At 39.1% G+C, this 23,179-nt stretch overlaps 1 protein-coding gene across 2 annotated transcripts in view; it reads left to right on the plus strand.

Annotated features, from left to right (window-relative positions):
- The first annotated feature begins 1,721 nt into the window (after positions 1-1,721).
- The window catches only part of TACC2 (transforming acidic coiled-coil containing protein 2), a 133,523-nt gene continuing 112,065 nt past the window's right edge, over positions 1,722-23,179 (plus strand). For both annotated transcript variants that reach the window (XM_063307285.1, XM_063307286.1), the window contains exon 1: positions 1,722-3,438. In XM_063307285.1, coding sequence (XP_063163355.1) covers positions 1,919-3,438 — 1,520 coding nt within the window. In that variant the 5' untranslated portion in view covers positions 1,722-1,918. The remainder of the gene's footprint in view (positions 3,439-23,179) is intronic.

Here is a 23,179-nt window from a genome sequence, read left to right on the forward strand (position 1 = left end):
AGAAACTGACACAACTTTGGCACAAGAAACCCAGACCACATTGGACTCCACTCAGCAAGTACAGCTGGAACAAGCAACCAAAGAAAATGACCCCAGTATAAAACATGGTTATTTTGGCAACCCTTTAGTATCAGCAGTTGGATCAGAAACCAGTGCCCAGCCACTGAAGCTTGGAGATTTAGGTGATAACAGCATAAGGGCAAACAATTCTCCTCTCAAGAGCAATGTTTGCAAAGAATATTTGGAAACTCATCCCAAAGAGACTGTGGAAAACCAACAGATGGTGGGCATTTTAATACCATCTCCTGAAGTGCAGCCAAACAGAAGCCCAAAGCCCTTTGTCACTGTCTGCAGGGCAAGTGAAGAAGAACAGTATATTTCAGACACAAAAGATGAAGACCCGGATCATGATGGTCTTCAAACAGTTGAAAGTTCCCATGGGCAGAACTCTAACTGGACATCTCCTGAAGGGGACCGCCCCCTGGAACTGAATCATACCAGTGGCCATGGGGAGCTTGATAAAAGTGAACTACAACAAACTGGAGACAATCTGAACAAGCTCCAAACAGTACTTGGTGGGTCAGAGACAAAACCAAATAATCTATCAGATGAAAGTGCATCTTTAACATGTATTTCTGAATGTGTGGGAAATGCCACGCAAAACAACAACCTGCCAAATGTAATAAACCCACTGGCAAAGGAAAGTTGTGTTAACAAAGAAACCTTAAACAACTTTAAGCAAGAGATTTCTAATCCTCTGTTTCCAGATGGGTTTTTTGAAGGAGTAAGCCAGAATGATGCATTTGCTAAAGAATCTGTCACAGTTAAACCTTTGGATGGCTTATATAACCTTTCAGACAGCAAATACACAAGCAATACTGATGTTACAGAATATATTCCAGTGACACAGAAAATTGCTACTGCCGATACTGAACAGGTACAGACCCTGCAGAACAGTTTAACTTGTGTAGGTGAACATTCTAAGAACGATGGGACTGATTTTCACTTACCAAGCAAAGAACCGAAATTGGCTGAACGACGCTTACATACAGAGATAGAGGAGCACTTACATTTAGTAGATGAAACCATTCTGAAAGATGAACAAGTAAGTTGCAAACAGGACTTAACTTTCCTGCCTTCTGAAAATACAGCAATGGATGAGCATCCTCCTGGATTATCTGATAGCCCAGAAATTCCTTTGAGTGATAAAACAGATAATATTGAAAAGGCTGAGATTCTATCTGCTAGCTCTCAAGCAGAACTAACACCTCTTTCAACATTCGTACTTCTACATGATGGGCCCAGCCAAGTGAGCTGCCAGCCTACAGACTATATGTATCCTGGCCTTGAAGATGAGTTACAAAAAGATGAGCCAGAAGCTGTGGCATGTCAAGACGTCTTAGATACCACTCCCAGTGTGCAGACTGCAGATGCTACATGCATTTACTTAGATGATGCTTTTGTAGAGAACAGCACTACTGATCAAAGGAAACAAGAAGTAATGAATTTAGACGATATTCCTTCAGAAGCCGTCCCAGGGAAAGGATCTGGTGTTCCAGGCCAAGGGTTCCTTTCAGAAAAGTGTATCTTAACCTTGCAGGAGGCTTCTGAGGTCAGGCAATTTGAAAGAAATTTGTCACCATTTAATTTCAAGAAGCTGCAGGCTGAGATCTCAGCAATTAAACTAAAAGGGGATAAAAGTGATGTAAACTTCAAAGCCCAGCAGTTTAACAGCTCAGCAGAATCTCTACTCAGCCTTTCAAGCTTAGAAAGGAAGCTTTTGAACCTTTCATCATTTGATAAGCAGGCAGATTGTAATGAAGACACTGCGACAAATATCAGCTGTGAAGATAACAAGGACGGTAAGAGTGAAGAAGAGAGCAAATGTGCTCTTATAGAGAAATTCAAGATCCCCAAGATGGAGGTAGACATTCCCAGGCAGCCTGCAGCAATATCTGAACAAGAACAGGAAGTTTCATCTTCCAGGGGATTCAGCATTGGCTTTTTTGATTTCAGGAAACATATTAGCAAAATATTTGAACAGGCAGTACCAAATTCCCTGACTGCAGACTTGTCTCACCTGGCCACTGAACAGAGTCCAAGTATGAGGGGCAGCCCAGTGGCTAAAGAAATAGAGGTTAAGCAAGGACTGGAAGAAATTGCTAATAGCAATGAAAAGGGAGACCCAGAGAATGATTGGAAGACAGAAGTATGCACATTGCCTAAAGAGACTGAACTTTGTGATAGAGCCACTAAAGAGAAAATAGCACAGGAAGAGGAACACAAAGGAATGCTGGCAAACAGTCAGGAATACTGTTTGCCAAGTGCCTTTTCAGAAAAGATCCCTATCGACAAATATTGCTTAAATGAAGACTCTCTTGCAACTTTCCCCAAGTTAGTTAAGAAAGTGGATAGCTTATGCAGTCATGAAATGAAGGCAGAGGTAAATGACCATCTTTGCGCTTTAAGTAGTGATGGGGCTGAGAACCAAGCGAGCACAGAAAAAGTAGTGTTTCAGTCTGAAAATTCTGGAAGCCAAGAAATAGAGAATCTTCCATCTTCTGCTAAAAATGAAGAGCCTTTAATCATACCTGTTTCTACAGAAGTTGTTCCTAATTTTGAAGCAGCTGCTGCTGCTGTTGCTGCTGAAGGAAAGGAAGGTAACTTAATTAGTCTCTGTAATGTTGAAACAGACAAATCTAAAGAACAGTTAATATATTATGGAAATAAAAGCATCGACAAGGGAAACAGTGAGAACAGTATTGACCTAAGCAAGATTTCATCATTGCCATTTCTTCTAGATGATTTTGGAGCCCATAAAGAACAAACAGATCAGTCCAGGATATTGCCCGATGAAAATCCTAAGAACGTTTCCAATGAATGTACATTACAGAACAAAGCAGTTACAGTACTGGATGCCTTAGATGGCGATAAATGGTTGCAGAAGTCTGTAGTTGTTGTAGAGGAAGAGAAGAGAGGGGACACAGCAGAACACAAGCTAATTACTTACTTTAAAGATGAAGTAAATCCTGATCACTCACAAGATGAGTCCAAATCAGGATCCAGCAGTGTGCAGGAGAGTTGTACAGAAAAAGCAAATGACATAAATTTGAGCACACCAGAAGGACCAGGGTTTTCTACTGATATTCCTCAAGCAGGTACTACAAGCGCACTAATCGTCAATGACTGTGACTCAGTTTTGCAGGCCAGCATAGACATTCAAAGAACTGATGTAAAAAGGCATTCGGAAACACTTCAAGGGAAGGAACAAACTATATGTACAGATGTGGAAGTGGCTTCTTTAAATCAACCCAAAGAAGAACCTGTAAGTTTTCAAGAAGTCCAGGAAATAATATCAACTACTTCACTTTCTGAATTGGAGCAAAGCTTTCCTAGTTTGCTTGAAAACATGGCAACAGAAGAATTACCCCCTGAAAGGTATTTAATTTCAAATTAACTGTAACAAGAATTAATTCATGTATTGATGTTCAAGCAAGATAGCAATTAGGGAGGATGGATCAAGTAATTTTTTAATTAAATAGAATTTTGTTTAGCATGTTTTATCTTGCAGCAGGGACAACCTACTCAGAAAAAGCCTCATAATTATTCATGTGAAATTAATGAAAATACTGGATTTTAAGGAAGTAATGCTACTTTTTACAGCCTGGGAGCTATAAAAATGTCATGTTTTTCTGAGCTCTAACACTTAGGCTATAATTCAATATACACTTTCCAGACAGTAAGCTTTACTGTAGAACTACTTTGGTGGAGTGGTTAAGGCAGCAGGCTAGAAACCGGGAGACCACCAGTTCTAGTCCTGCCTTGGACACAAAGTCAGCTGGGTGACCTTGGGCCAGTCACTTTCTCTCAGCTGTAGGAAGCAGGCAGTGGCAAACCACTTCTGAAAAACCTTGCCAGGAAAACTGCAGGGACTAGTCCAGCTTCACTGACCTCAAAGGAGCTTATTTCTGAATATACAATTTTAGGGATGAACATCATGATCTCTCAGTTGTCAGTTATATTCCACTAGCTATAATCAGACAGTTCTGCTTTATTATTAAGTGTAGTCTCCTTTTTTAATACAAGGTCTTACATATAAGGAAAAGGTTGACCAGGAATATTTCTGTCTGCTGTAGTATAATTCACCTAGATTACTCAAAATTGTCTTCCAATGTTCTCTCGTATTCTAAAATGTCCTGTTTCTTTTCCTATAACATATAATTTCAGAATTTCCAATGTGGTTTGGTTAACTGAGATCTTAATTTATATGGCATAACATTGGTATACAGATGTGTGGGATCTGACGTTTGCATGTTTGTTTTATTAGAGAATTTATATAGCTATACATTGCTTACTTATATAGTATAGTATAGAAGATCATTCTCTCACAGAGATAGCAGCTGAATTGTTAATATCTCACAACTGGGGAACAAATTAAGCAGACTACCCATCCTGTTCCCTAGTGTTTATGTTCACACAATTTTTTCAATTTTTAACCAAATCATTGCTTGCTGGGTCCATACAGCAAATTGAAACCTAAAGTAACCATATTTTGGCTGAGTTCTGTCAGCACCCTGAGCTAACCCCCTTTTAACCTAATACTGTTCATGAATCCAGCTATTGTTTCATCACTTCCTCCCAAATTCAGAGAATTGTGGATCAAATGGGAGAGAAATCTTAATCTCCAACCTTAAAACTATTTTAAAGAAATTTTCTAATTAGACTTACACCAATGACTCATTTCAAGATTTAGCAATCCTCTTCTTTTAATACTTTAAGTATGTCTTTTAGGGTTTCCCTGATCATAACTGAAACTGAGGAGAAGTTTTGCATGAATTAGCATATCTGAGTCCATAGACTTTCTCCTGCATTAACTAGTCCTGTCATAACTTTGGCAACTTTCCTGATCTTTCCATGCTGTATTTGACAGGGGCACCACAGCATAGCTGCCAAAGAATCTCAGATAAGGTTCAGAGGAAACATTAATTGTTCCTGAAGGTGAGGGGGCATGGGTTGGCAGAGGCTCTTTAAAAGATCATTTCTTCATGAAAAAGGATTGGACACTGGACATTTAGATTCACACAGCACTGTAAGCCAAAATAAGACAAACCACATTATGGCATAATATATGGTGTGAACCCAGCCAATTGTGGTTTAGCTAATACATTATATTTAAGCAAAACATGGCCAAGAGTGTTACATGAAAACACAGCTAAAAACCACAAACAGGTTTCAACATTGGCAGATTTTTAGTGCTAACTGCAAAGTAATAATGTGGAAGGAAACTCCTTTATTTTACCCATCATCCACCAAGACCGAGCCAGAGAACTAGTATTTGGACTCATCATTGGGTCAGGTAACTTATTAAGAGAGTATGCTTAATAATATGGTTATATAGTGTTTTCATTCCTGCCCTCCTCTTATGATTAAATGTAGCAGGTCTTATTCATCTAAGGACAAACTATTTCTAGCAGAATATGATGTGACTTTCAAATGAGATACTTCGTTGTTGTTTATTCATTTAGTCGCTTCCGACTCTTCATGACTTCATGGACCAGCTTCCTGTCGGTTGTCAACACCCCCAGCTCCCCCAGGGACGCATCCATCACCTCTAGAATATCATCTATCCATCTTGCCCTTGGTCGGCCCCTCTTCCTTTTGCCTTCCACTCTCCCTAGCATCAGCATCTTCTACAGGGTGTCCTGTCTTCTCATTATGTGGTCAAAGTATTTCAGTTTTGCCTTTAATATCATTCCCTCAAGTGAGCAGTCTGGCTTTATTTCCTGGAGGATGGACTGGTTTGATCTTCTTGCAGTCCAAGGCACTCTCAGGATTTTCCTCCAACACTACAGTTCAAAAGCATCTATCTTCCTTCTGTCAGCCTTTCTTATGGTCCAGTTCTCACAGCCATATGTTACTACAGGGAACACCATTGCTTTAACTATGCAGACCTTTGTTGTCAGTGTGATGTCTCTGCTCTTAACTGTTTTATCGAGATTTGTCATTGCTCTTCTCCCAAAGATTAAACATCTTCTGATTTCCTGACTGCAGTCAGCGTCTGCAGTAATCTTCGCACCTAGAAATACAAAGTCTTTCACTGCTTCTACATTTTCTCCTTCTATTTGCCAGTTATCAATCAAGCTGGTTGCCATAATCTTGGTTTTTTTGAAGTTTAGCTGCAAGCCAGCTTTTGCACTTTCTTCTTTTACCTTCATCATAAGACTCCTCAGTTCCTCTTTGCTTTCAGCCATCAAAGTGGTATCATCTGCATATCTGAGATTGTTAATGTTTCTTCCAGAGATTTTAACTCCAGCCTTGGATTCCTCAAGCCCAGCTTGTCGCATGATGTGTTCTGAGTACAAGTTGAATAGGTAGGGTGAGAGTATACAGCCCTGCCGTACTCCTTTCCCAATCTTAAACCAGTCCGTTGTTCTGTGGTCTGTTCTTCCTGTTGCTACTTGGTCGTTATACAGATTCTTCAGGAGGCAGACAAGATGACTTGGTATCCCCATACCACTAAGAACTTGCCACAATTTGTTATGGTCCACACAGTCAAAGGCTTTAGAATAGTCAATAAAACAGAAATAGATGTTTTTTCTGAAACTCCCTGGATTTTTCCATTATCCAGCAGATATTGGCAATTTGGTCCCTAGTCCCTTTGCCTTTTCTAAACCCAGCTTGTACATCTGGCAATTCTCGCTCCATGAATTGCTGAAGTCTACTTTGCAGGATCTTGAGCATTACCTTACTGGCATGTGAAATGAGTGCCACCGTTTGATAGTTTGAACACTCTTTAGTGTTTCCCTTTTTTGGTATGGGGATATAAGTTGATTTTTTCCAATCTGATGGCCATTCCTGTGTTTTCCAAATTTGCTGGCATATAGCATGCATTACCTTGACAGCATCATCTTGCAAGATTTTGAACAGTTCAGCTGGGATGCCGTCGTCTCCTGCTGCCTTGTTATTAGCAATGCTTCTTAAGGCCCATTCAACCTCACTCTTCAGGATGTCTGGCTCTAGCTCACTGACCACACCGTCAAAGCTATCCCTGATATTGTTATCCTTCCTATACAGGTCTTCTGTATATTCTTGCCACCTTTTCTTGATCTCTTCTTCTTCTGTTAGGTCCTTGCCATCTTTGTTTTTGATCACACCCATTTTTGCCTGGAATTTACCTCCGATGTTTCTAATTTTCTGGAAGAGGTCTCTTGTCCTTCCTATTCTATTGTCTTCTTCCATTTCTGCGCATTGCTTTTTTAAAAATAATTCCTTATCTCTTCTGGCTAAGCTCTGGAATTTTGCATTTAATTGGGCATATCTCCCCCTATCACTGTTGCCTTTTGCTTTCCTTCTTTCTTGGGCTACTTCTAGTGTCTCAGCAGACAGCCATTTTGCCTTCTTGGTTTTCTCTTTCTTTGGGATGTATTTTGTTGCCGCCTCCTGAACAATGTTGCGAACTTCTGTCCATAGTTCTTCCAGGACCCTATCTACTAAGTCCAGTCCCTTAAATCTATTCTTCACCTCCACTGCATATTCCTTAGGAATATTAGTGAGCTCATATCTAGCTGATCTGTGGGTCTTCCCTAATCTCTTTAGTCTGATCCTAAATTGTGCAAGAAGACGTTTGTGATCAGAACTACAGTCAGCTCCAGGACTTGTTTTTACCAACTGTATAGATGTCCGCCACCTTTGGCTGCAAAGATTGTAGTCAATCTGATTTCGGTGTTGTCGATCTGGTGAAGTCCACGTATAAAGCCGTCTCTTAGGTTGTTGGAAGAGAGTGTTTGTTATGCAGAGTGAGTTGTCTTGGCAAAATTCTATCAGCCTATGTCCTGCTTCGTTTTGTTCTCCCAGGCCATGCTTACCTGTAATTCCAGGTGTCATTTGACTGCCCACCTTAGCATTCCAGTCTCCTGTGATGAAAATAAGATCTCTTTTAGGCGTGTTGTCCAGTAGGTGCTGCAGATCCTCACAGAACTGCTCAAATTCAGCTTCTTCAGCATCTGTGGTTGGGGCGTATATTTGGATCACTGTGATGTTAGATGGCTTGCTCTGAGTTCGAATTGAGTTCATTCTATCGTTTTTTGGATTGTATCCAAGCACTGCTTTAGCCACTTTACTATTAGTTATGAAGGCTACTCCATTTCTTCTGTGGTCCTCTTGTCCACAGTAGTAGATCTGGTGGTCATTTGATGTGAAGTGGCCCATTCCAGTCCATTTCAGTTCACTGACGCCCAAAATGTCTATCTTTAATCTTGACATCTCACCAATAACCACATCCAATTTGCCCTGGCTCATGGATCTTACATTCCAGGTTCCAATGGTGTGTTGATCCTTAGAACATCGGATTCGCCGTTCATCACCAGCACCGTCGGCCGCTAGCCGTCCTTTCGGCTTTGAGCTTGCTGCGTCATCACGTCTGGGGCTAGTTGAACTCATCCTCTGTTCCTCCCCAGTAGCATTTTGACCATCTTCCCACCTGGGGGTCTCATCTTCCGATAGTATACCGACATATCTCTGGTTGTACTGATCCACTGAGTTTTCACAGCAAGAATACTGGGGTGGGTTGCCATTACCTTCCCCAGGGATCGCATTTAGTCTGACCTCTCTGTCATGACCCTCCTGTCTTGAGTGGCCCTTCACGGTTTAGCTCATGGCATCATTGAGGTGCTCAAGCTCCAGCAGCACAACAAGGTAACGATCCTTTGCTGAAGAAATGAGATACTAATTTGTTACAAACTTTTGGGGCTGTGATCTAGTGTCGTGAATATAAAACTGCAATTACAGATTAGGCAAAAAGATGTCATAATAATGGAAAAAAGGAGAAAAATGAATTGAAAATGAAATATATAATTAATATACATTGCATAAGTATTGCCTAGAAATTGAAGGAGGACAAGAATGCATCTAAATATATTGAACAATGAGAGTTAGGACTGTACAGTTTACATAGGTAAGCAGTGCTCATCAGATACATTTTGACAGATGTGTTTTCCTCAGTTCTTTCAAACTTACTATGTTTAGAATGAATTTAGAATATTAATATTTTAATATTCAGTTCAAAAGAAATGTAATAATACAGAAACAAGTATCTCATAAAATTCTGAGGGAATCAAAGGCAAGAATCGAAAGCATTTCTTTCTCTGTAACAGAGAAGCTGTAGAAGCTGCTCCTGCAGTTTGTATTGAAATAAGTCTGATTGTATTTTGATTGGCAAGGAAGGAATTAATTTTTACTTTCCTGCCAGTTTTATTCAATAAGTTTCTGTAGCCAAGCTAACAGATTAGGATGGGTGGAAAGGAAACATTGTTTTAAAAAGGGTCAGTTTTAGTCAGAGCTCAGTCTGAGAAGAAGGGAAGAGACCAGTTCTGGAAAAAAAAGACTGGGATGGTATTATTATAATTGTACCTGAGCAGAGCTTGTAACAGCCACATAATGTCATATGTTTTACAGGAAGCCCTTGCTTCACTTTCTAACATGATCTATAAAATCCTATTTAAGCCATCATGAGTGAACAAATTTTTGCAATGCATTGTGATTTCTGAGGAATTATCCACTAATAGAAAAACTGCATTCACTTCCGTAGAGCAGGGTGATAAATAAGGAGAGATATTGGTTTCAAGCATCATATATGGTAGAATTGATAGCTTAACAAAATAGGCAATGATTTAGATTCCACTGCATGTTCCCTGCAAGGGCAAGTTTGATCTTGGAAGAGGATGTTGCCATATACCCTCCCCAGAAGCAAAGATGCTAAGCCGTTATGCCTGATAAGTATAAATGAGGAAGATAACATTGGGCCAAATCTGCGGCTATGCTTTTTCTTTCCATGAGGAATCAAATGTTTGAGTTTCAGTTAATGAATTAAGGATTTCTCCCCCCAAAGTAATTTTAACTAATATTTCAATCAACTGATCATTATACATGTCTCTATTGATATATAGTACATCTGAGCACCAACATCAAGATTGCATTTGATACACAAGGGAGGCAAAGCATTGTTCTTAAACTTCTTTATGGGCATAGATTTGTGTACCACAAAGTATAAGATTCAACACTAATTCTGAATAGCATGATTGCAGCAGGGACATTATTATTTCCACAATGATTGGCAACTTAATTACAGCACTAGAAGTTTTAGATGTGCTAGATGAAATGGCTTTTATTTGCTCCTTCTAAGCATTAGAGGATTGAAAGAAAATTCCTAAATATTTAAAGATCTTAATTTGCTCAATCTGATTATCATCAATTTTCCATTTATGGAGGCAATTAACAGATTGCTTTGTTTTGATAAAACCACCTTTGTTTTTCTTCAATGTAAACTCTTCTGAATATTGACCTGTGTAAGGGGAAGGATAACAGTCTCAACTGCATAAAGCAAAGTAGATACTTGTTTATTAGATGAGCCAGAATATATCCTTGTTTAACTCTTCTTATGTGGAAATTGGGACTGAAAGACATTTGTTTGCTGTACATCTGACCCACACATATGTATTCTTGTGGAGCATCATAATTAGTCCGATAAGCTGGTAAATAGATGTATTTATTAATTCTTTCCACAATCACTGGAGATCAAATCACAGGCAACATACAAGATACCTCATGACCAAAAGAATATATTTCTGCCAGGAGGGTTTAGGATAATGCATTATTGTATACAATAATGGATCAACTGAAACCAGCTTGCTCATCAATTTCAAAATTAATCACAAAGATAGTGACCATTTTTCCTATAAATTGTAAAAACTGCAGCTACTTTGGCTTTGGTTTCTACATATTCTTTGTCAACCCATGGCTTCAGGGATTTCAAATTTTAACTCCAACTAAGTATAGAATTAACTTTTAAAGATTCCTGAATGAAAATGGTTGTCCATTGATAGGTATATAAAATTCTTGCTTAGATGCCAGATTGTATAAAGATTGTTTATACTGGAAGGCTATGGGAGATTTTTTAAAAATGGGAAATAATCTTATTGAACTCATTTGACCTTGTTATTTAAGAACTGCTAATAGTCACTGCATCGCCTTTACTCTCCTGCCTGCATTCCAAAATAGCAGAGACTAGTCCAGCAATGAGGGAAAGTTATCACTATCTAAGTGGAAAAAGACTTTAACATCTGTTATATTGGGGATGGACATTAGAAGACACCATTATACAATTATATTTGTTCCTGTATTTTCCATGACCCAAGAAAGTCAGTTCATCCTCCAGATTGTCATCAGCTGAACCATTTAAGATGAATAGGTCAAATTTAAAACCTAATTGGGTTAACTCGCAGCCTGCACTAATAATATATTTATCCACTGAGTGACAATCTCCGGTCTGACGTAATTTATTAAACCAAAATCTGCCTTACTGATACATTCAGAAAAGAGTTTTATTGTTTGCACTGAAATCTGCAAGATTCAATTCTGAGTTAAGAAATTTAAGTAGCAATTCAGTAATCCTCAGTAATCCTATATGGTCATATTGTGTACTGAGACCACAATATGCCTGTCAGAAAAACACAGCACCCTTGTGCTTTCTTCTTCTTTGAAGGCAGAAGCTATCACTCTTCATGAGGAAAACAGGGCTGATTTTTGGCTACTTTTGGTTCATTTAAGAGAAAGTATGTGTTTCGAAGCATTTGATTGTCTCAGGAGGTGTTCAGTTCAGAGATCTGTGCGTTCTTCTTCTGTCCTTTTTTTCTTCACCGTATTATTAGAAGAGAGGAATTTCCTTTTTGAATAATATCCTCCATTTTGTATCTGTTCAGAGGCTTTGGGGCAGATTGTACATCTGTTTTAAAAAGATAATGCATGGTATAATTTTGTACCTGTGGCAAACAAGGTAGTGTCTTGAGCAGCTGTTAGTACATAACTCCGCTGCTTCATACATGCATAAGCTGAAAGAATTCCTTATCACCTGTTTCTCCTGTCTGGGTATTTATCCCAAGTGGTAGCAGCTGCTGCCTTTTAGAGAACTGCAAACATTTTTTAGCAGCATGCCTGTAGATAAATATGTTTTGCATACATGGAATAATGTGAAAAACAGATTCCAGAACTTGGGGCTTTCCAAGGTAATTAGCAGAATGTTGTCTTTGTACAGACTTGCTTATTATAGGAATGTATAATTACAGGAGGAAGAAAATGTGTATATATTAAACTTGCCTATCCCAGGCTCTTGCACTTCATATAGCCCATTTTAAGAATATTTACACCAACACCACAGAGGCAGTATTATTGAAAAGTTGATCAGGTACAATTTCTGGAATTTCTTTCCTCTTTGTTGATGCTATTGAATTCAGTTTCAGTTTCTCACTTTAAATTCATTCCAACTTATTTCCGCATCAGTTTGCAGTAGTGTAAAAAAACTTGTATGCCGCCTGGCTCACAACTCTGAACATTTTGTGCACTTTTCTCTTAATATACGTTTTTGTGCATACTTTTCCTTATTACATGCACTTTTCCTTAATTATTTTTCTAACTGCAAACTGTATCATAGAATTTTGAAAAGGGCAGATAGAGATAACTCTGTCTTACTTCATTTACAGATTGTAGAACTGCAAATTGTGTAAGACTGTATTAAAGTCCAAACAATCCAATCTTAATTGCCTATTAGAGCTACACAGCAATCCAGATCCGAAACAGAAAATGTGATTCAGATCATATGTAAGAGTGCATGTTGCATCTGTCAGCAACTCCTTAAAGAATTTGCACTTTTTCCTGGGTATGTGCAGGACAAGTTGAGTATCTCTGAGTCTAGCCAGGGCAGCATTCCCCAGACAAAGCTGGTACGCAACTTGGGGTTCTCAGGGATTTGCAGCTTCTGCCCAAGGAGCAGGTGACAGCTGTGGTTAGAAGGGCCTTCACACAAATTTGTCTCATGTGCCAATTGCGTCCATTCCTGGACTGGGAGGACTTGCTCACAGTCATTCACATTCACATTCTGGTCACTTTCTGATTGGACTACTGCAATGCACTCTACATGGTGCTGCCCTTGAAGTGAAAAAGGTGAAAGGTCCCCTGTGCAAGCACCAAGTCATGTCTGACCCTTTGGGGGGATGCCACTTTTGCGACATCTTCTTGGCAGACTACAGAGGGGTGGTTTGCCTTTGCCTTCCCCAGTTGTCATCTTCCCCAGCAAGCTGGGTGCTCATTTTACCGACCTCGGAAGGGTGGAAGGCTGAAGACCCCCCATAAATTCCAACTGGTCAGGAATGCAGCTGCGCACATAGTTCTGGGTGTTCTACAGTTTGCCTCTATCACACTGCTGCTGTGCAAACTGCACTGGCTTCCAGTTTCTTTCTGGGTGCAATTCAGGGTGCTGGTTATCACCTTTGAAGTTGAATGGCATGGGGACAGGTTATTTGCAAGACCGCCTCTCCCAGAAAGTATCTGCCCATTCTACCAAATCTGATTGGGTGGGTGTGCTCCAGGTCCCTTCCCTTAAATGCTGTCACCTCATGGGACCTAGGAAATGTGCCTTCTCCATGGCAGCCCCTGCCCTGTGGAACACACTTTTTCCTGAGATCTGGCAGCCACCCCCCCATCCCCAGATTTCTGGAAGGCCTTGAAAAGCAGGCTCTTCCTGCAAGCATTGGAGTAAAGTGAGGCCAGAGCCCAGTATAACTGAATGTGGATGTGTAGGAGACAGTTGCCTTTGGGGCACCAGGAGTTTTTGTTGTGGTTTTTATAGTTTTTCATGTTTTTATTGTTGTTCTGTGAGTCACCCAGGGTTATAGTCTTGTATATAAGATGGGGGTGGGGGATGTAAGTATTTTAAATAAGTAAATAAAATAAATAGGATCTAATGTTATTAGTGGTGTCGGCATAAAACCAGAACTATTTTTTTTCCAGACATGATTCACAGAGCCCCTTAGCAAGCTTTATTAAAAAGGGATGGAGTTAGGAGTTCCAGTGACTCAACTATTTCCCATCATACAACTAAATCACTCCCCAGCACACATTAGGGTACAGTCAGCCTCGTTTTCTTTTTTTACTGCCTTTCTGTGAACTGGGGTGTCTCTTCACTGATAAGGATTGACTTTATCACAGTTATGATGAGTGAAATCATTGGTATCAACTGGTGCTGTAGACTACAAAAAAACTTGATGCTGGCTGAGCCTTACGATGAACCTTAACGTTTACGAAAAGGTTTCTAAAGCTATTTAAAACCAAATAGGAAGAGCGCAAAATATACATCTTTTAGAAAGGAGTTTCATAAATTTGAGCCTCCTTGGAATGGCTCTGATGTGAAATTGCATCGATAAGCAGAAAATAAAAAGAAATTATACTTCTAGTTATTGTGCTGAAGTGTCAGATGAAAATTTTCTGATGCATTATAGTGTTCTGTGTAATGTTGCTGTCTATTTAACTATGTGTTGCCCTGAACAATAATATTATATTATTAAATTTAATTAGCAGAGTAAATAGTATTTGCAGTGAGACAGATCAATATCTAAAAGACCTTGGTTAATAAAAAGTACTGAAAAGAAAGCCAGACCCTAGGAGATAATTTCTTTGATTACTTCTAATTATGGGGACTCAAACAAATCTCTCAGGATGGTATTAGGTGGTTCTTAAGAAACATAATACTAGACTGCCCATAAGAAGCTACTGAGCACAGATGTTATTATTCAGAGCAATATGAAACTTGGTGCTTTTAGTAGTGGGGGAAGATGATGCAGAGTGATGATGCAGAGTAGCACAAGGAACAGCAATAGCCAATACAGCTCGCTTCTGGGGTAGTGCCATTCACTGATCTGCTTATGAACCAATCTGTATATTATTAGTTTAAATCCCCTTGGATGTGAACGATTCTCATGGCTTTAAAACATAATGTGGACAGTGTTCTTAATTTCTTTTATTTGCCTGAGTGCCTCTGTTAAGATCTGTCTAAAGTTGTAATTTTGTACATGCTTACTCAGTGAGCTGGATTGTATCTTAAAGACATGGCAGCCTCATGTTCTTTTAGCATTGGCTTGTCATACCTACCAGAAATTACCAAGAATTGTTTTGCATCAAGCTGTGTCACTTGGAGTTCTAAATAGCTTATTTGGATAGAAAATAAATAACAGCACTTAGTTATGGAATAACAGCAGCTGTACTGCTTGAATTAGCATTTATAGCAACGAGATGGGAATCTTCTACATGTTACTTTTCTGGGTTTTTTTGTTTTTTGTTTTGTTTGTTTTCAGTTGCCTAGGTAGTAAAAACAATGCAACCATTCTCAAACAATTATTTCAGTTTTTCTCTTCATTCTGCATTCATGTTTTAACCTGCTTTTTATTAGCTTGCTTTTTTAGTGGAGTACCTAAAGCATCCTAGGCATAGGCAAACAAATTTTGTTATTCATACCTTAATCATTTTTACATGTTACATCAAACAGTAGCAAGAATGAGGTATGTGAGAAATGTTCTTTGAGGTATGTTCTTTTGATAAGCTTGTTGCCAGATGTGTGCATATGCTGACATCATGTTTTTGAAGACTGAATTTTGCATTTATGATTTTCTTCTGTAAGAGTTTGAGACATATGAGTTTTTATATACATGTGATAAGGAGAGCCATACTGAATCCTTAGTGCATGGTTGGATGATCTATGCAACTGAAAATTACAAGACATCTTGTTTTTGAAGTCACTGATTTAGTGGACATCAAAAGCATAATGTCAACTGAAAATGAATACAAATAGAAACACGTTGTGGAAATGGGACTTCAGTAAAATTGAACTGTTCAGTTCTATGCGCACCTGCTCAAAGGGACTTACATAAGTGCACTCTATACTATTTTGCCTCATCTTCTTGCGTGTAAATATACATCGTTTTAATGCTGGAGTTTCTAGTCCTTATTCCTTCCCCCAAACAATTATATGAGCATTATCAGTGTCACAGACATATCAGGATAATACAGTGTGCTCATTTTTAAAAATTCATCCTGTAGTAACTCAGCTTATACAAGAGATGTTGGTGCCTTAAGTTAAATTACTTTCCATCTATACGTCTGATATATCAAGAACATTATCAGTAAAATATTTTTCAAGTTTCAAGCAGTTAATCATTATACAAGGTATGAGGAATTCATTACTATGATAAGAGTGTGAGGCATTCCCTCTTGCTAGAAATGCCATGGCTAAGAATAGCTTCCAAAGCATGCATTGAAAGTTACATTTGTTTCTGAAAGTATTGCCAAGATAGGCTGGTAAGTCAGTTATAAACATTACAGCTGTGCTTACAAACAATATCAAAGGATGGGATTTGTAGACAACTACCACTGGCTTTCCAGAAATTAGTGTGATTTTCCCGAAATTAGGCATGACTAGTTGAGAGCATGTAACAGCAGGTGGCAGGACCTAACAGACCTTGATTAGTCTCAGAAAAGTTAAGCAAGACCAGTCCTGGCTAATAAGTGAATGGATGCCATTAGAACCTCGTGACTATTGGAAAGTTGAAAATATCCATGAACTATCCATGAAAGTAGGGTTGGCAAATCACTTCCATATTGCTGCTAAAAACACAACCCTACATGGATGTCTCTATGTCGTCATCAGGAATCAAGCTCAGTTTAAAGGAACCTTTCCCATTTTTAAGGGGGAATACGAGAGGCATAGGTAGGACTTTCAGGGTGATAGTTCATGTCACACTTTATTCCAAGCCAGAGAACTTGTCAGTTGTTAACACAAATGTATGTTTGATGTCCAGAAAAAAATGCTAAAGTCAGTCATATCTCTGATGGAGTCCTTCCTCTTGGAGTTACTAAATCTAGTCAGCTGAGCTTCCTGATATGCCTAGTCTGTCTAGCTGGGGAATTTTTAGCCCTTCTGTCAAGAGCTAATCCTTCAGCCCAAACCTAAGAAAAATAGGTAAGAAGGTACAACAGAACTTCCTGCCCAAAACCCAGATATAAAGATCTTAACAAACTGGATACCAATCCTGAAACACAAAGGTTAGTCACTGAACTATGCAGTCCTGCATATAGGGAAGTTTTAATGAGAATTTCCCTTAGAAAATCAATGAAGCCAAATCTCTAAAAATTATTGGGAAAAGGGGAATGCAGTAAAACAATGAGATGCCACAGTCATACCCAGAGTTGCAAATATTACTATAGCCAGGCTAACTAAGCAAGTTACTTATTACCTGCATTGCTTCAGCACATGCTCAGAGGTTATTGTAGAGAGAATAGCTGGAGAGAGATCAGTTAGACTTCATGACTGGCTGATGCTAAGCAACACCCTTTTCAGTTCCTCTCTTCTTGAGCATTTATCTCTAGGATAAGTAAGCCAGCTTCTGGGAGACTATATCTGAACCTGATATCCTAAGTCTAGCAATCAAATCAGAAATTACTTAGTACCTGAACCTAGTTCCTAATGACTTGTGGTTGAATGATAAAGCTCCAAACTATTTTTCATCTGCTGGACAATTGTGTAAGGAGGAGGAAAGTACAGGAGAGACTTTTGGGGAAAATTATCAATTCACTGCTCTCATCATGGAATCAACTTTCCAGTACTTCAGATAGCACTAAGGGTTTGTTGCAAAAAGTCTTAACTATAATCAAAAATTAAGGGTTTGTTGTAAAAAACCTTAACTATAATCTCAGCCACGTTCAGATGATACCCTAAATCCAACAATAATACCTTAGTCTTGGTTCAAGGTCAACAAATCTGACTAAACGTGATCATAAGCCATTTTAGGCTTCTCATTTTCACCTTTAAAGCAAACCTTTAAAATATTTTTCAGTGTATTTTTAAATTTGGATACTGTTCATTATTTAAAAAATATGAAGTAAAACAATACGGAACACCCTTGAAATGTAAACCTGGGAGAAAAAGGCTGAGTTTTGCCCTCTTTCATTCTTGTATCATCATTATTCTATACATCAACAATATACATTGTTGCCTTATAGCATAATGAAAAACACGTGTCTATCTCATGAATACCTTACAGTCTGAAGTTTGATAGAGAACAGATGAATAAGCAATGGTAACAAAATATAAATATGGGCAACAATACTTATATTGTAAGATAAATATGTAGTTGGGCTATAATCCTTCGTATATTAGTTACAGAATTTAGTCCCACTGAATTTAGTGTAAATTGTGTCATAGTAAATATATTGTTAGGTTAGGGAAGAACAACAGTGTTAGCAATACTGTTTTGTAATATGGGAAGGTTGTATGTTTTACTTGGTTGGACAATATGGGTGATTCAGAACACATTTTCTTTTACCTGGAGTAAAGCAGACAGCTAGGAACTTATTGCATTTAAATTCAGGTACTCTATACAGCTCTGTCCCTCTGAAGCAGCCTTTTTCAACCTTTTGACCCTGGAGAAACCCTTGAAATATTTTTCAGACCTCAGGGAACCCCTGTACATTCAGGCTCAAATGTAGGCCAGAAGTTACAAAATTATTATATTTGTGTCATGTGTAGGCCTGTATATTGCATTAACAGTGTTCTTAAACTAAAAATAAAGAATGAAACTTACCTCTTTAATGTGAAGTTGCCTGAATTTGAAATATTTTTTTAAATAAATCATGATCTCCCAGGGAACCCCTAGTGACCTCATCCTGCAGAACCCTGGTTGAGAAACCCTGCTCTGAAGGTTAATATTGTGGCAGCTGCTTCAGAAAGAAAAATCAGTGTTCATTTAAAACCCTGGGACAGGGCAGAGTATTGAATTCAGTAGTCAACAGATCTTTTTTTCAAATCAGAGTATTCTTTTGAACACATTACCACTGAAAGCATTTGGAGAACAAGGAGAAATTTGTAATGTCATTTGTTCCATTTTACTGTTCATTTGTATGCTTCTTTCTCATAGCCCCCGACAGGAAAAACCATATGCAGAAAAGAGCATTCCTCTGTCCTTATGAACAGTTCTTCCCTTTGCCCAAATCCTCTTTAGTCTATTGCATAACATCTGGCATGCATGGGTGCCTCCTTTCATAGTAACAGTTACTGCTTCAGAGGTCATCATATTCTGGCTCCAAACAATGAATTATAGGTATTGAAAGATACAACTTAAAAGGAGTATAGCTCAAAATTCTTACTTTTTCCCTAATAATAGCCTAGCTTGCCTACAATTCTTTCTCCATTCTGGTGAAAACAAAATTGTATCTACTGGGGTTTTTCCCATGCTAGATAATGGGAGAACAGAACTAGCTGCCAAAAGCTGAGTATTTGTGTGATCTTATTTTCTTCATTCACATTACGCTGAGCTGCATGGTTGGTTATTTGATTCTGTTTTGCTGTGATGTGATGTGCAAATCATGGTTTGTGAACTCAGCCAGGCGTTGCTGAATTTAAAAATATGCTTAAGAAGACCATACATTAGCAGATACATACACCCAGCTTCTTTGACACTTTTAGTTTTCTTAGATATGGATGTTTTCATGCGCACACCTTTTTCTCTGATAATGGTGGCATGCACTGCATCCGCATAATAGCACTGAGAGGTAGGTTGGAAAAAGAGGCAATGACTTGCCCAACATCATAACAAGTTGTAGTTTGGAGCTAGGTGGCAATCTGAATCCTGATCTCCTTGTGTAGGTCTGCTCTCTGTTCATCCATCTCAGGCAGGCTTCTGAACTTGGCAAAAGGCCTCATGATGTGGGATAAACAAAGTTCACACAGACCTATTAATCTAATATAGAGGAATGGTACATCATGCAAACATACTCAATAGCTATGTGTACAATAACCGAAGTCTGTATATTACTTACAGAATAATCAAGGATTATAATCAAGATTACACAGCTGAAAATAGCCAATTAATTTTTTTAAAAATGAGACTTTTTGTTCCCTACAGTATTTTCCCCTGTAATTAACAAAATCACCAACTGTGCCACTATTAAGAGACTATAAAAATCTTCCCCAAAGCCAGTGTTTCTCCACCTTGGCAACTTTAAGACATGTGGACTTCAACTCCCAGAATTCCCCAGCGAGCCAAAGCCATGCTGGCTGGGAATCCTGGGAGTTACAGGATAATGTGGAGGACAGCAGATAGTTGTGCTTCCTTCCCCATTCTTATACCATTCACTAAAATAGCTTAGACTTTTGAACAGACATTTGCAGGATTTCACTGTACATCCTTGTTTTATGTTTTCTTCCTATTTCTGTGAGACTTATCAGTTTTAATAGCATCCTGAGCTTCTATGAATGAGAAAAGTCATTTTTGAAAAACAAAAATAATCAAACACCCATTCCAAGATGTTTAAGGGCTAATATAATCTGGAATTGCTGACTCGGGAATTTAACTTCTAACATTTGGACACAACTTCTGTGCCAGCGAGCAAACGGAGCTGTAGAGATGGCTGGAGCGCAGATTGCTCACCTCTCCCACCGTTTTAACAAGTTGTTGTAATCCTTTCTAGTGTTAATTCCAAGGTTGGGCGGATATACGGCGGAAGTCTTAAAATGAAAGCTTCAGAGAGGAAGGGTCCGGCTTGGGAGTTTAATAAAACTTATTTGTGTCGAAAAGGGCTATTATTGCTGCGTCGAGTGGAAAGTGTTTCCGAAAATTCAAGACAGCAACGGGTTTATCATGACTCAAAAAATCCTGGACTCAAAACCTCCAGCTCTGCTAAAGGGCTGGAGAGAGAAAGGAATGAACACGCACCGCATGCACCACGTGTTTGTTTTTCCTGGCGTCCACACGCGCTGCTCTCGGGGGCAGAGGAGGGGGCAGGAGGAACTCCAGATTATTGTGACTTCAGAACCCCTCAAGCCTTCGCCATCGCCTGCGACTCGCCGGGCGCTTTCCCCACCCACAAGGGAAGGCTGCTGCGGGCGAGAGGCGTGCCGACATTCCAACGACCGGGGAGCAGCCTCAGATGCCTGGCGGACGAGCGCCTGGTTGCTAGACGCCCGCTCTCCCTCTGGGGGAATTGGGGGCGGAGCTTCTTAAGTTGGGCTCCTCCAGGACCTTTCTTTTTTTTAAATAGCCATTGGCCTTTTGTGTGGGTGAGCCGTCTAACAGCTTTCCGGATAGTGGTGGTAGGCAACGCGACCCACAACAGGCGGAGGCTGATTTCCTTCGGTCTGTAAAATAAGTTTTGACTCGAGTGGATTTGCCAAAAGACGGCTTGGGTATGTTGATTTCTGACTGTCAGTACGCGTTTATTTATTTATTTCTTAAATCATTCCCCTTCAGTGGAATGAACTGCCTTGTGTGAGCTCTAAGTCTTAGATTTTACCTTTTAAAGCTGATCCAACAGTACTCGGTGAACTGTTTTCCTTTTAGTGTGATTCGCGTTGTAGATGGCTGGATTTTGGGCTTGAGGGATCTCAGGACTTTTTAAATAACCGTGTAACGAAAGTGACCTTTAACTTGATTGTTCCGATTTTCCCCTTTCCTTATGTGACTCATCCTCTGTTGTATGCATTAAACCGTGACTACGCTTAGGTGCTCTTTTGAAGAAAAAAAATGCCACAAATGAAGGAAAGCAAATTATCTTTATTTTCTGGTCGCTGAAGACAGTTGTGCACATGGCTGTAAAATATGCCTGAATGTTTCTGACTCGCGGAATGTGTTTATCAGTTGCATGGAGACCCAGAGGGTTGGCCCCGGCATCGTACAGGAAAACTTTTGGCTTTGCTTTTATGAGCCATAAATTGGAGGCTTAACCAACTGTTACATTAGAAGGAAGACAAGTGCTTCATCCTTTCATTTTAAACACATTCTAGACATTTATAAGGATTGCTGTTTATTGTGCTAGGGCGGTGGCAGAATAAATTGTGCTTATTTAGGGGGAGATAAGCTCATAACTTCTCAGGTAGTTAAATTGTCATCGCATGGGTAACAATCCAGATTTAGCCCTACATATATTATGAATTTTTTTTCACACTTCGAAACTTTTTAAAAGAAACATTTTAGGGTTTTGTCTATGACTATAAGTAAATATTTCCTTTAAAATGAATGAGTACCATTTGATTTATGTTATATGCCATGCTATTCATAGGTAAATTGCACTGAGTTCATTTCTTGATAGATGTATACAGGGTTGCTAATTTAGTATGCAGTTCTACAAAGTCTGTTAAGCTGACTGAAATTGGTTTTCCTATAAGTATGTGCAGAATCAAATTGTGTGATATTCCGCAGTGTTGATTCTGAGGCTTACGTAGCATTAGTGCTGCGATTCTGTGCATATTTGGAAACTTTCGGAAGCTCGAGAGGATTAACTTCTGAATAAACTGGCTGTAAGGTTGTTTTTCTAATGAGGCTAAAATAGCCTTTTTGGTATCACCTGTACGTTTATATTTCATGTAAGTTTCAAAGATGTGAGCCTTGCAGATGAAAATGCACTATGAAGTCTATTCAGTCGCTTGTGTGCACCTGCTCTCTTCTTGTGACACCATGGGTTCGGATTGTTTGGGGTGATTGGATTTACTTGCATTTCCTGTTAATTCCAAAGGAGATCGCAGTATATATGTCCTTCAAACATCCTGTGAGATTTCAGCTGAACTGAGAAAAGGTGCCCTTGCCTTAGCCTCCTGTGTGAATCTAACCTGTGTTTTGAAGCAACTGTAACTAGAACACCAAGCTGGCCTTACCTCCAGTGATACTGAATGTGTTGTCTGGCTCTTGCCCTTGCCTGCTTCTGTTAAATGTGGGCTGCTCGGATTTGTTGATAGTTTCAGCACTTTACTCCTGTTTTCCACTTTCCTCCCCCCCCCTTTTTTTAAATTTTGCTTTTGAGGACAAAGTTAAGCAACATAAACTTTTGCCACACTGGTGGTGCAGTGCTGAAGTTATTGAAGATGTTAAAAGTGAAATACGTCTACCCGATGAAGTTCTTTCAGCTATAGTTGTAAAAATATAGGTTCAAATCAAAACAATGTTCATGAACATAGAAACCATACCTCACTATTTTGGTGTATTTGTTTCTCTGAGTTGAAAAGCAGCATTTCTCTAAGAAAGCTCTGGTGACTTTTCCTGGACTGAAACAAATGTACCTCAGTCATGTTCTCCAGAGCTGTAGAAATATTGGCTGGGAATTGTAATCTATCTCAACTCACTAAGAAACCACAGATTAAATAAGGCTGTTTCAGGCCAACTGCACTAATAATTTGAATGTGTTTTTTTTTTCCTCACCAAGGGAGATTGGTTTGTATAGGCTGTAAGCTCCAACACAAGGGTGTTATTCTATAACCATATGTCTCTTGTACATTTAGTGACTCACTTGGGATGTTTTTCCTTGTCCTCTG

Source organism: Candoia aspera, chromosome 6 (genome assembly GCF_035149785.1).
Source record: "Candoia aspera isolate rCanAsp1 chromosome 6, rCanAsp1.hap2, whole genome shotgun sequence".
Taxonomy (NCBI): domain Eukaryota; kingdom Metazoa; phylum Chordata; class Lepidosauria; order Squamata; family Boidae; genus Candoia; species Candoia aspera.